At 49.6% G+C, this 12,723-nt stretch overlaps 1 protein-coding gene across 1 annotated transcript; it reads right to left on the bottom strand.

The window, feature by feature from the left end:
• Positions 1-569: 569 nt before the first annotated feature.
• Positions 570-11,656, bottom strand: LOC138401541 (uncharacterized). The gene is made up of 7 exons (XM_069497062.1): positions 11,623-11,656; positions 11,219-11,471; positions 10,892-11,015; positions 8,166-8,386; positions 7,313-7,335; positions 6,896-7,000; positions 570-792 (listed from the first exon to the last, which is right to left on the bottom strand). The coding sequence occupies exons 2-7, from the start codon at positions 11,438-11,440 to the stop codon at positions 618-620; spliced, it is 870 nt and encodes a 289-aa protein (XP_069353163.1). The 5' UTR covers positions 11,441-11,471; positions 11,623-11,656; the 3' UTR covers positions 570-617.
• Positions 11,657-12,723: the final 1,067 nt, after the last annotated feature.

Genomic DNA, 12,723 nt, shown 5'->3' with positions numbered 1-12,723 from the left:
GCTCCTCAAGGGCGGGCATTGCCACTGCTTGGCTCATCACCTCCAGTCCCAAGCGAGGTGCGGGACATACACCAGGGCGCAGGGCATGTCCGCAGCTGCCCAGTAGTCACCAGGCATTTAGTGAGGACTCACCTCTCACATGCAGGTTAGGTGTGAAGGTCAGCGTGTGGGGCAACAATGAGAGTCACATATCTTGGAAATTCCTTGGGGAGGTGCCAAGTTGGAAACTGACAGGCCAGCTCATTTTTCCTCCAGAGAGGAACAGATCACTGTTTCTAAACCTGTCCCTCAGATGACACCTGTGTGTTTAGGGGCCAGGTGTAGGAAAAATACACTAGACTTGGAACTCACTTGGGTCCAGAGACGCCGAGGGCTCCACAGAGTCACTGAAGGGAAGGGAGCACTCCCCCGCCCCATTTCTCTTTCAAAGTGCACATGACTGAATTGTCATGGTAGAGTGCAAGTGAGGGGACCTCAGTGCTGCCGACAGGACCCTGACTCCCTCTTTGGGCCGGAGGGAGCCGATGGGATTGCACAACCCTAGGGATCCCAGCACAGGGAAGGCACCTCTGCAGGAACTTTATTTATCCCTTGGGCCACAGTCTGTAGAGAAGAGGTCATGGGTTCCTCTCGTGTGTCACAGACTCTGTGCTGCCAGGGTCGTTCTCTGAGTCGTCTTTGGGTCTGGGCACAGGATGGAATTTCAGTAGGACAGGCGGGGAGAAGATGGAAGAGTTCACAGCAGGGGCTGGAGTCTCGTCGGTGTTGGGGGAGCTACTACAGGCCGAGTTCCTGCACAGGAGACATCCAAGACATACCCATGAGGTAGGAAACCAACACACAGGGCCACAATAGGTACAAGTGACAAAACCCCAGGCTGTAGGATGGCTCCTGATACATTGCTACTTCCAGAAACGTCTCCCAGGGATGTGTGTTCAAGGCTGCTCATTGCACCAATATCTGTGATTGCAAAAACCTGAAAACCATCCAGTGCAGCCATGCACTGGACTACTCTGTAGCTCGTTAAAGAAATGAGGGAGATATCCCAACAAGCAATGATATCAAGGGCAGTGGGCAAAAAAAGAAGAAAAAAAGATGTCCCAATGGTTTATTAATGGCAAAAAACAAGTTGCTGAGAAGTACATGCAGTATGTTCTTAACTTGGGTTAAAAAATTAACCAGTTGGCCAGGCATGGCGGCTCACACCTGTAATCTTAGCACTCTGGGAGGCCAAGGGGGCTAGATCATTTGAGCTCAGGAGTTTGAGACCAGCCTGAGCAAGAGCGAGACCCCGTCTCTGCTAAAAATACAAAGAAATTATATGGACAACTAAAAATATATATAGAAAAAATTAGCCAGGCATGGTGGCACATGCCTGTAGTCCCAGCTACTTGGAAGGCTGAGGCAGGAGGATCGCTGGAGCCCAGGTGTTTGAGGTTGCTGTGAGCTAGGCTGATGCCATGGCACTCTAGCCTGGGCAACAGAGTGAGACTCTGTCTCAAAAATAAATAAATAAATAAAATTAACCAGTGTATTTGTATTAGACAAATACAGACACAAAACATTCGGGGAGGTACACATGAAACTCTTAGCAGTGGGCTCATATTTTACATATTCACTTCTGTACTGTGAACTTTTTTCCATGGAATATGTTCTGCTTTTGTAAACTTGTTAAAACCAATTAAAAATAACCCATTTTTGGTGGCGGTATCATGAGAGTACAGCTCACTCTGAAAGCAAAATGAACTAAGAGCCTAAAAATTGTCCCCACCAGGGAAATATTTCAACAAGCAAGAACAGTTGAGTGAATGATGTTCCACCCACACAATGAAGTATTTTGCATCTATTATTATTGGTGAACTTGAAGATAGTTTTAATGACATGGGAAGAAACTCACATGCTAGAGTTGGCTACAGAACTGCCTACAGGACACTCCCAATCCCACTTATGTACCGAACTACAACATGTGCACATACACGTGTCCACGGGGAAAAAAAGCCTACATTGACATACAGATAAATGCTAACAGTGGTTATTTCCGGTGGTGAGAATGTGAGTGATTTGGTACGTCTCTTCTGTATAGGTTTCCGTTGTCTACAGTAAACATATTGCTTTTAGAATCTGAAAAAAGATGGTCGTCTTGTTAACTATTTATACCCTTTCCTTTGTAATCTCACTTCAGGGAATTCATCTGAAATTCAGGAACAGCTTTGCACATAATGATGTTAATCCCAGCACTAACTATACTATGGGAAAACCAGAAGCACCTGCTGTGTCTCCCAGCGGAATTAAGAATGCAATTTGGTTATTACCCAGCCAATGAAGCTTGTAGTCAAACCTGCCAGGGTCCGTTCAACTCCCCAGGGCCTTAATGTTAACTGACAATGGCAAGATAAAAAAAAAAAAAAAAAAAAAGACATTGTCCAGTTGAATCACAACTTGATAAAACTATGCCTAGAAAAAGCTAGAAAATATCTAAACACCCTAATGATGACCACAGCCCCACCCTGTGGCTCCACTGTTCTGTAAGGACATAGGGACACTCAATAAAGCTTTACTTTTAAATTTTACTTTGTAACAACATTGCAAAAACTCCTTCTCTGTGACCCAGCACTCAGTCACCTTCCCACCCCCGCGTCCACCCTTCTTCTGATCTGATTTGATAGCCTATGGCTTCTACCTGGATGTAATTCATGAATCTGCATAATTGTGTTTAGCACACTGCCTGCTACATTAGAAAAAAAAATTTTTCCTGGGGGCCACAGTGTTTTATTAAAACAAAATGATCCTTTCCAATTTGTTATTTTTTATTGTTTCCTGTGCATGAGTCATACGTAATGCAATCCACGCTTTTAGAATTAAATTGTCAATATTAATCGTAACAATAAGAACATCAACAAGTAGGATTTTCACAAACCAACTGCAGGTTTTTCTTCATGAGGCCCCAGGCTCAAAACTAGCCTGAGTTAAATACAATTCACATGGCAGTCAATGTGCTAATCATTTTTATAATTATAACGGCTATATAATATTCCATAATTATGTGAATGCACATTTGAGCTGTTTCCAGTTTTTCATCTTTTTAACCGATGTTGCCATAAACATTTTTATACAAATGGTATTTTTCTTTTCCTTTTTATTTCCTTGGAGCCAGTTTCCAGGACTAAAAACGCTGGATCAAAGAATTTGAGAACTTCTATGGCTCCTGTAGGGTTGTTTTTTTTTTTTTCTTTCTTTTTTTTTTCCGGCTGTAGCTACCTCTGAAGGCTGATATGTTTTGAAAAGAATGCCTTTCAAAGGGACTAAGCCTTAGACTTTTGTGCTTCAGCCGGGCACAGAGGCAGGCACCTGTAATCCCAGCTACTGAAGAGGCTTGAGGTGGGAGGATCACTTGAGCTCAGGAGTTCAAGACCAGCCTGGGCAACACAGCCAGACCCTGTTTTTACAGAAACTAAAAAAATTAGCGAGGTGTGGTGGTGTGTGCCTGTAGTCCTAGCTACTTGGGGGGCGCTGAGGCAGAAGAATCACTTGAGCTCAGGTGTAGGAGACTGCAGTGATCTATGATTGCTATGATCGTGCCACCGCACTCCAGCCTGGGCAACAGAGCAAGACCTTGCCTCAAAAAAATGAAACAAAACTTTTATTCTTCAAAAACACCATCAAGAAAGTAAAAAGACAACACACAGGATAGGAAAACTATTTGCAAATCATATGTCTGATAAGAGATCTGTATCTACCATACACAAACATGTCTTACAAGTCAATAATAAACCAATTTTTTAGAAATGGACAACGGATATGAATGGACATTTCTCCAAAGATTTACAAATGATCACAAGGCACAGGAAAATATGCTTAACATCATTAGTCATCAGAGAAATGCAAAACCACAATGAGACATACTTCGAATCCACCAGGATGGCTCTAATCAAAAATACAGACAATAATAAGTGTTGTCAAGGATGTGGAGAAACTGGAACCCTCCTACATTGCTGGTGGTAATGTAAAATGATGCAGCCATTTGAAAAACAGTTTGGCAGCTCCTAAGTATTCATATTAGCCAAAAATGGAAACAACCCAAATGTCAATCAACTAATGAATGGATAAATAATACAATGGAATGTTATCCAATACACGGAATACAATGAAATAATATTATTCAACCATAGAAAGCAATGAAGTACTGACACATGCTACAACATGGATGAACCTTGAAAACATGCTAAGTGCAAGCAAGTCAGACAGAAAAGACCATACGTTATATGACTGATTCCATTTACATGAAATGTCCAAAATAGGCAAACCTAGAAAGACAGAGAGTAGGTTAGCAGTTGCCAGGGGCTGGGAGATGGAGGAACAGGAGGTGACAGATAAAGGGTGCTAAGGTTTCTCTTTTTATTGTAGCAAAATATACATAAAATTTACCATTTTAACCATTTTTAAGTGCGCAACTCAGTGGCATTAGGTATATCCACAATGTTAATATGTACCTATTTCCAAAACTTTTTCACCACCCAAAACCAAAACTCTGTACCCATTAAGCAATAATTCCCCATCTCCCTCTCCCCAGCCCCTGGTAACCACTACTCTACTTCCTGTCTCTATGAATGTGTCTATTCTAGATACTTCGTGCAAGTGGAATCATGCAGTATTTGTCCTGATGTGTCTGGCTCATCTTACTGAGCATATGTTCCAGGTTTGTGTGTGTATTATAGCATGTGCATGTGTCAGAACTTCACTCCTTTTTACGGCTGAATACTATTTCTATGAATATGTCACATTTTGTTTATTCATTTTCGATACACTTGGGTTGTTTCCACCCTGGGGTTATTGTGAATAATGGTGCATGAACATTCATGTACAAGTTCCTGTTTTCAAGTCTCCTGGGTGTGCACACAGGAGTGGAATTGCTGGGTCACGGGGTAACTCGACGTTTAACATTGGAGGAAACGCAGAAATGACTTTCGCAGCGGCTGCACCATTTTACATTCCCACCAGCCACACACAAGGGCTCCAACTTCTCCACATTTTCATCAACCTTTGTCATTGTCCCTCTTTTTGAAATTACAGGCATCCTAGCTGACGTCAAGTGGTATCTCGTGATTCTCATTAGCATCTTCCTAATGACGTGGAGCATCCATTCCTGTTTATTCGCCATTTGTATACCTTCTTTGAAGAAATGGCTATCCGGGTCTTGTGCCCATTTCTTAATTGGGTTGCTTTTTTGTTGCTGAGTCAATTTTTAAATATTTTCTCCCATTGGAGGCTGCCTTTTCGTTCTTTTCTTTTTGAGGGGGTGAAAACATTCTAAAATTCAATTGTGGTGATGGTTGCACAGCTATGAATATACAAAAATCCATGGAATTGTTCACTTTAAATAGGTGAGTTGTATGCTGTGTGAGTTATTTCAATAAATGGGTTAAAAAAGGACAAAGCCAACGTGGTGATATTTTCATAGCTAAAATGAGTCTCTTCCTAAAACCTTCGTGGTACAGGACTCTCTTTACCTTGGGCCTTTTGACGCCTGGCAGTCTCAGTGTGTACATCTCTCCTTACTAAGGGAGCCAAAACCATTTTTTAAAGGTTTTCTTACGCTTTGGATGTCCTCCTGGGTAAACTTTCTCTCACCTGGGAATTTAGAATCATCTTTAAAGAAACATGTGAGTTTCTTACATAAAAAGTCACCTGAATTCTCATTCATTGCTAGATGCAAAATGGTGCAGCCACTTTGGAAGCCAGCTTGGCAGTTTCTTCCAACACTAAACATACACTTACCACGTGATCCAGCAAACATGCTCCTTGGTATTTACCCAAATGAGATGAAAACTTATGTCCACACAAAAACCTGCACAGGGATGTTGATAGCAGCTTTTATTCATGATGGCCAAAACTTGGAAGCAACCAAGATGTCCTTCAGTAGGTGAGTGGATAAACTATTGTGCACTCAGGATTATTCAGAGCTAAAAAGAAATGAGCTATCAAGGCATGAAAAGGCATGGAGAAAACTTAAATGCATATTACTAAGTGGAAGAAGCCAATCTGAAAAGGTGACATACTATATGATTCCAATAACATTTTGGAAAAGGCAAAAGTATGGAGACAGTAAAAAGATCAGTGGTTCTCAGGAGTTAGGGGATAGGGGTGAGGGAGGGATGAACAGGCAGAGCACAGGGGAGTTGAGGGCAGTGAAGCTACTCTGTGTGGTTCCACAGTGGTGGATACATGCTATTATACCTTTGTCCAAACCCACGGAATGTGCAAGACCAAGAGTGAACCCCAATGTGAACTATGGACTCTGGGTATTATGATGTATCAATGTAGGTTCATCAAATGCAACAAATGTCCCCTCTGGTGTGGCATGTTGATAGTGGGGGAGGCTGTGTGTGTGAGGAGATATACGGGGACTCTTTACTTTCTGCTCAATTTTGCCGTGAGCCTAAAACTTTAAAAAGAATAGTCTATTTAAAAATTCATCCAATGCAATGAAGCAGCCAGTCTAAATCATACTTTGGAATTATTCAATGACAGGGGAAATACTTAACATTTTAAGTGGAAAAAGCAAGTGATTAAAAAAAAAACCATATTCAGTAAACCCCTGCTCTGCAAAACACACGTGTATCGCAGTCAAGGGGCGGCCCCGCAGTTGGCGCTATCATTCCCTTCCTGGCGGGCCTTTGGGTGGCTTGTTTCCAATTTCTCACTGTTACAAATGCTAGGAAGGGGGCGCTACTTTCCCTACACCCCTGATTACATCCTTAGGGTCATTCCAGGAAGTGGAAGGGGCGTTATAACAAAGATTTTTGCAGCCCTGTGCACACCACCACGATCCCGTCAGCGGCAGGGGAGGGGCAGAGGCAGGATAGTGTCGCCACGGGGAGGCACAGAGGACACTTACCAGGGGAAGGCGGGGCCATGGAGCTTGCGCGCACTGTTCCCAGCCAAGTACGAGAAATGGAAGCCTCCAGGGTTGAGGACCAAGGGGGTCAGGTCAACCATGCAGCTGCAAGACAGGGCAGAGAGGGGACGTCCGCCTGGGCCCCTCCACAGCCTCACGTGCAGTTCTGTGACGTGGGCACAGGGACTCCCACACACAGAGCAAACCTGAGCCCAGACTCCTCCCCTTAAGATAAGGAGAACCAGCACTCAGGATTGCTCCGAGCATCAACTAAGAGATGGGGAAGACATGGTGACCGCGCCTGGCAGAGGATGCTCCCCGAAGTGCTCCTTTGCCATTCCCCTCGAGCCCAGAGTAAATCCCTTCCACCTCTTGGGGTTTGGTGACAGGCCATTCCAGTTTAATTTCTCTTCAGACCTTGCAATGTCCAAATTCTCCACCTGCAGGAAACAAAGGAAATCTCAGGACAAGTCTGGGGACCTCACAGTGAAGAAAAACACCTCACACAAGAACCATGAGAACTACGTGACTTCCACTCATCCTGCAGGGACGTCTGGCCCGGCCTGTGCCCACCTCGAGCTTGGTGTTCGGGGTACAGGAGATGGGATGGGGGCTGGGAGCTGACTGAGGCGGCCCTAACCCAGCCTGGGCATGGGAGCCTGCCTGGAGGAGACAGGACCCCAAATGAGCCCCGCGGGCTGAGCCGGGAACAGCACCCACGGGGAGGGGGAGGGGTGGGGCTAGGAATGTGGAAGGGACCCATGGTTTCCCACCTGTTCTCTGGGGACCCCAGGATTCTGCCCAGCACACCTGGGGCTGCCTTGTTCACTTGAGGCCTTGAAGATAGCGCTCTCTGCCTTTGACTCTCACCTAGCCCTTGAACCATAGCAAACACCACCTCCCTTTTATTATTATTATTATTATTTTTAAGAGATGGGGTCTCACTCTGTTCCCCAGCCAGGCTGGAGTGCAGAGGTGTGATCTTAGCTCACTGCAACCTCAAACTCCTGGGCTCAAGCGATCCTTCTGCCTCAGCCTCCCGAGCAGCTGGGACGACAGGCACCCACCACCGCACCTGCTCCAAACCCCTCTTATCTGCTCTATCCACTGCCTTTCCACCCAAGACTCCCTGCAAAGAGGGTTCTGCTGCTCAAGCGGAGATCTGAGAGCCGTGGCTGTGGGCCCAGGAGAGCCACTGGGATTGTTCTGAGCATGGGGACAGAGGCTGCCCCTCCCAGGACCGCCTGCAGCAGGAGATGCTCCCACTGACCGACTTGCTGGGCAGCAGAGGGAAGGGGCCAAAGACCCTGGGCATGGTATAAACAGGGGGTGACGGGGCCACCAGGGAGGCCTTGGTGGTGGCAGGTGGTGATGGCAGCAGTGGTGGAGGCGGCAGCAGGGTTGGTGGCAGGCACGGGGAGGTCGACTGGTCCCGTAGGAGGATGGGCTCTGGTTTCTTCAATTTTAGCTTCCTTCTCCTCTTCTTGGCATCTGTGACGAAAGGCACCAATGACTGCCTACTCTGAAGGCAGAAGAGGGTAGAGTGGGGGCCAAGCACAGTGGTGCGGGGGTCTTCGCACGGTCCCTCCAATGAGGAAGGGTGGGAGGCTCCACAGGAGCACCACAAATAGCACCCAGGGCCAGCGTGCACCATCTCGCCAACCCCACGCAGAAAGGTTATCCCTGCGTCCGTCTTACGGTGGAACCAGAGGCTCTGGCTGTACAAGGCGCAGGCAGGATCCATGCCCTGCTGTCTGACTTCAAGGGCAGAATTTTGTGGGAAGTGATGGGATGTCACGGCCAAGGAGGGGTGGGCTTAGCCTGAGCAGGTCAGCCTGCTGCCCGCCCCCCAAGCACTGTGAAAAACTGCCCAGTCTCCCAACACCAGCATGGGGTGTCCGGGCCCCAGACAGTGAGCCCAAAAACTACCCCCAGTGGGACATGCAACAGGGCACTTCCTCCACGAGGAAGCCCACAGTGAGGGGGTCTCACAGAGGTGGGCTCAGGCAGGGAACCGTTGAGGAACAAGGCCCTGGGGCCAGCCCCCTCACCTCTGTTTCACCAGGTCTGGCTATTTCTACTGTTCTAAGTTAGAGACCACCAGCAAAGCGGTGTTAACAAGGGCCTCGTACAGCCCATCACAAAGGCTCCCCTATAATAACCACCATGCAGCACTGGCCTGGAGGCTGACCCTGTGCTCCGGAGCAACCCAGACCGGAGTCCACGTCCAGCCTAAACTACTCACTAAGTGACTTTGCGCATGCTGGCTAACCTCCCGGTGACTCTATTTCCTCTTCTGTAAAACAGGGATAAATAACACTGAAGCTACTTCCGGGGGGGAGACAGGTTCTGTTGGTGCAACAAGCAGATGAAATGGTGATGCGGAGGGCTCACATGCTGCACCAGAGGGTGGGCCCCTCAGGCGAGCTGGGCCTCCCAGTGTGACGCAGAAGGAAGTAGCCCACCCCTGCCAGCACAGGTGTCACTGAACACAAACACACGAAAGGAACCAAGCCTGAATCCAATCAAGGCTTTAGAACTGTCCAAGGAATACACATGGAGGGGCTGAAGCAACCACCACAGCCGACTGCAGCGACAGATAGAATCCCACGAAGCCGGGCACCCCGAGGATGACACAGTTCTCCAAAGCAATGGCAGGGGGCTCATCCCACCTCAAAGGGGACTTCAACAGAAGTGGCATGGATCCTCCTTTGCCCGGGCCATCCCAATTTACACCTGCTGTCCCTGTGTGGTCACACACACAGCTCTCTTGCATTTCATTCTCACAAGCACCCCAATTTGGATCCGGATTGTATGGTCACCCTAGTCAAAAGGAACCTAAGAGGCCCAACACCAGGCCGGGCACGATGGCTCACGCCTGTAATCCTAGCACTCTGGGAGGCCGAGGTGGGTGGATTGCTCAAGGTCAGGAGTTCGAGACCAGCCCGAGCAAGAGCGAGACCCCCGTCTCTACTAAAAAAAAAATAGAAAGAAATTATCTGGCCAACTAAAATATACATAGAAAAAAATTAGCCAGGCATGGTGGCACATGCCTGTAGTCACAGCTACCTGGGAGGCTGAGGCAGTAGGATCGCTTAAGCCCAGGAGCTTGAGGTTGCTGTGAGCTAGGCTGATGCCAGGGCAACAAAGCGAGACTCTGTCTCAAAAAAAAAAAAAAAAAAAAAAAAAGAGGCCCAACACCTGAACACAATATGTGGGCCTTACTGGGTCCTCACGTGACAGACCAAGCATAGAAAGACTTTTGTGGACCATCAGAGAGCGCTGACTATGGACCAACTATGGCTCAGCTAATATTAAGGAATTGTTAATTATGCCAAGTGTAACAATGACATTGTGATTATGTCAGAAAAATTTTTTTTAAATTATGATACACACTATTCAGATGTACAATGATGTCTGAGATCTCCCTTTAAATACTCCAGAAAAAGGCAGCGGAGGGGGGCCAGGAATGGAGAGTGAAACACACAAGGCAAGATGGGTATGTTGCTGAGTTGAGGCTGGTGACAGGTACTTGGGTGTTCACTGTCATCTCTAGTTTTGTGTATGCTTACTTTCATAATAAAAACTTTTCTTACAAAAAGTGCCAAACACAGGGTCAGAGACAAGTGGGTCCTGAGCCAGGCACTGCCTGCAGGTCCTCACCCACCATTCCAAACACCCTGCAAGGTTAGCTGTGAAGGCTCTGTGGCTCAGAAAGGTGACCCGACTTGCTGGGGACCACACAGCCAGGAAGAAGCAGGGCAGAAGTCCATCTCCTAGCCAGCTGATCTAGCTAGGAGCAGCGCCTCTCCTTCTCCCTGGTCCTGGCCAGCCCAGACCCTGCTTCTTGCTCTGGATAAAACCTAATCTGAGAAGGCAAACCCAACTGGGAGAGTGAGGGGGATGTGGACTCCTGAAGTGGACCTGAGCCGGTCACAGGGCCCTCGGCCTGGACGCCCTGCGCTCTGGCCAGCAAGTGCAGGCGGTGAGCCTCACCCCGCGAGTAGAGGTGCACGCGGTGGATGCTCCGCTTCAGCTGCTCGAGGCGCTGGTGCATCTCCAGGGCACCCATGCTGTTGCAGTGGTTCAGATCCCCCTGGACAGCACTGAAAAACTTCGCCTGCAACAGCGGGAGACACCGGGCAGGAGGAAGCCCAAGGGGTAAGACGTCCGCTCACCCCAGTCCCCAGGCTGGACAGCTCCAGCTAGGCCCGACGGCGCCCTCTCCCCCAAATCTTCAAACATCAGAGCTCCCGCCAGGGGGACAGCAAGCCCTGGTGGTGACAGCTCCCGCCCTCGGGTTCCCGCACCCCGCGGCCGCACCCAGAGGAAGGAGGCGAGCCCGCGCTGTTCCAGCTCGGCCTGCTTGCCCTTGCGCACCACCCTCTCCGCCAGCGCCGGGTTGCGGTCGAGGCTGCGGAAGAGGCGGCGCAGGGCGCGCCCGGTGTAGGTCGCCGCCTGCCTCTCGAAGTCCTCCTCGGAGATGAGCTGGCAGAAGGTCACGCTCTGGGGTAACTCGCCGTCGAACTCGTCTAAGACCTCCATCCGAGCGGGGCTGCTGGCGCGCCCTGGCTGCCTGCAGGCGGAGCGGCCGTCGGCGCGGGGCTCGCTAGGGTCCGCGGGCACCGACCCCCACCCGTCCGGGGGCCCGGGGACAGGGCTGCTCCCGAGGGCCAGGGCTCGGGGTCACCACTGGCAGCGGGGTGGGGGCGCCAGGACGCACTCACTCGTTCCCCCGCAGGCGCGTGCGGATGCGGGCTCCCTCCCCGACCGCAGCCGCGCGCCACAGCCAATCCGCGCCCAGGCCGGGGGCGGGGCCATGCGCGCGCGCCGGCCGCACGTGACAATGCCCACGCTCTGCGCATGCGCTCTGGGGGCTTCGAGGTGGCGGACGTGGCTGTGCGGGTTCCTCTGGGGCCACCTGGCCTTTGATCCCGGCAGGGCCACGGCCACGCAGAGGGCAGGGCCAGAGCCTGAACTCTTCCAGCTGCTTTTTGTTTATGTGCTTTGTTTTTTGCGACAGGGACCTGCTCTGTCACCCCGGCTGGAGTGCAGTGGTGCGATCATAGCTTACAACTTTTTATTTATTTATTTATTAATCTTTTGTTTGTGTGTGTGCAGCTACGGGTTCTGGACTTCTTTATTTTTTTCTTAATTCTAAAACCTTTCCTGAGCTTCCAACTTCTTTTAAGGCCCATCCACCCCTCCGCTGGCCTCCAGTCCTTCCCACGGCGCGCCCCTCCCCAGGGGGCGCCCCTCCCCAGCCTCCAGCCGCTTCCCCCTCACCCGGGGCTCCACCCTCTCCTCCCCAGCGCTGTCCTCTCTCCTTACACCACCACGCCTGTGCTCTCCACTCGCCACTGCCTCTTCACCTCCATCTCTGGCCCCTCCTCAGTGTTCTTTTCCTCCTGCCCCTCAGATGCGTTTAAGGTCCCACGGTCACCGTACAGTCTGGGACTCCTTACCCACTCCTTGCTCCCGATGAGAACCCACAACTGACTGAACAAACTCAAACCTGCATCTCAGGCTCAGACCTCCCTTGAGCTCCAGACCCACGTCCAAGTGTCTACTGGGGATGGTTTGGGGGCATCTCATGCTGAAACACATCCAGATTAGCACACAGCCTCTTCCTCCTGAATGCTGCTTTTCTCCCCACCATCCACCCCAGCCACTAATGAGGGGTTGCACCCTACTGCTTCCCTGCTGTCCCCTCCATGCTTCCCATGAGCCCCGAGACCCATGGAGTTACCTGAGAAGTCTAACCAGGTTTTTCACCTCCTACAGCCAAACAGCAGCTGTCTAGACTCAGCCCTCCCCAATATAGGAGG

This window comes from Eulemur rufifrons, chromosome 21 (assembly GCF_041146395.1).
Source record: "Eulemur rufifrons isolate Redbay chromosome 21, OSU_ERuf_1, whole genome shotgun sequence".
Classification (NCBI taxonomy): domain Eukaryota; kingdom Metazoa; phylum Chordata; class Mammalia; order Primates; family Lemuridae; genus Eulemur; species Eulemur rufifrons.
Note: the sequence above shows the minus strand (reverse complement) of the source record. Positions and strands in the feature narration are given on the sequence as shown.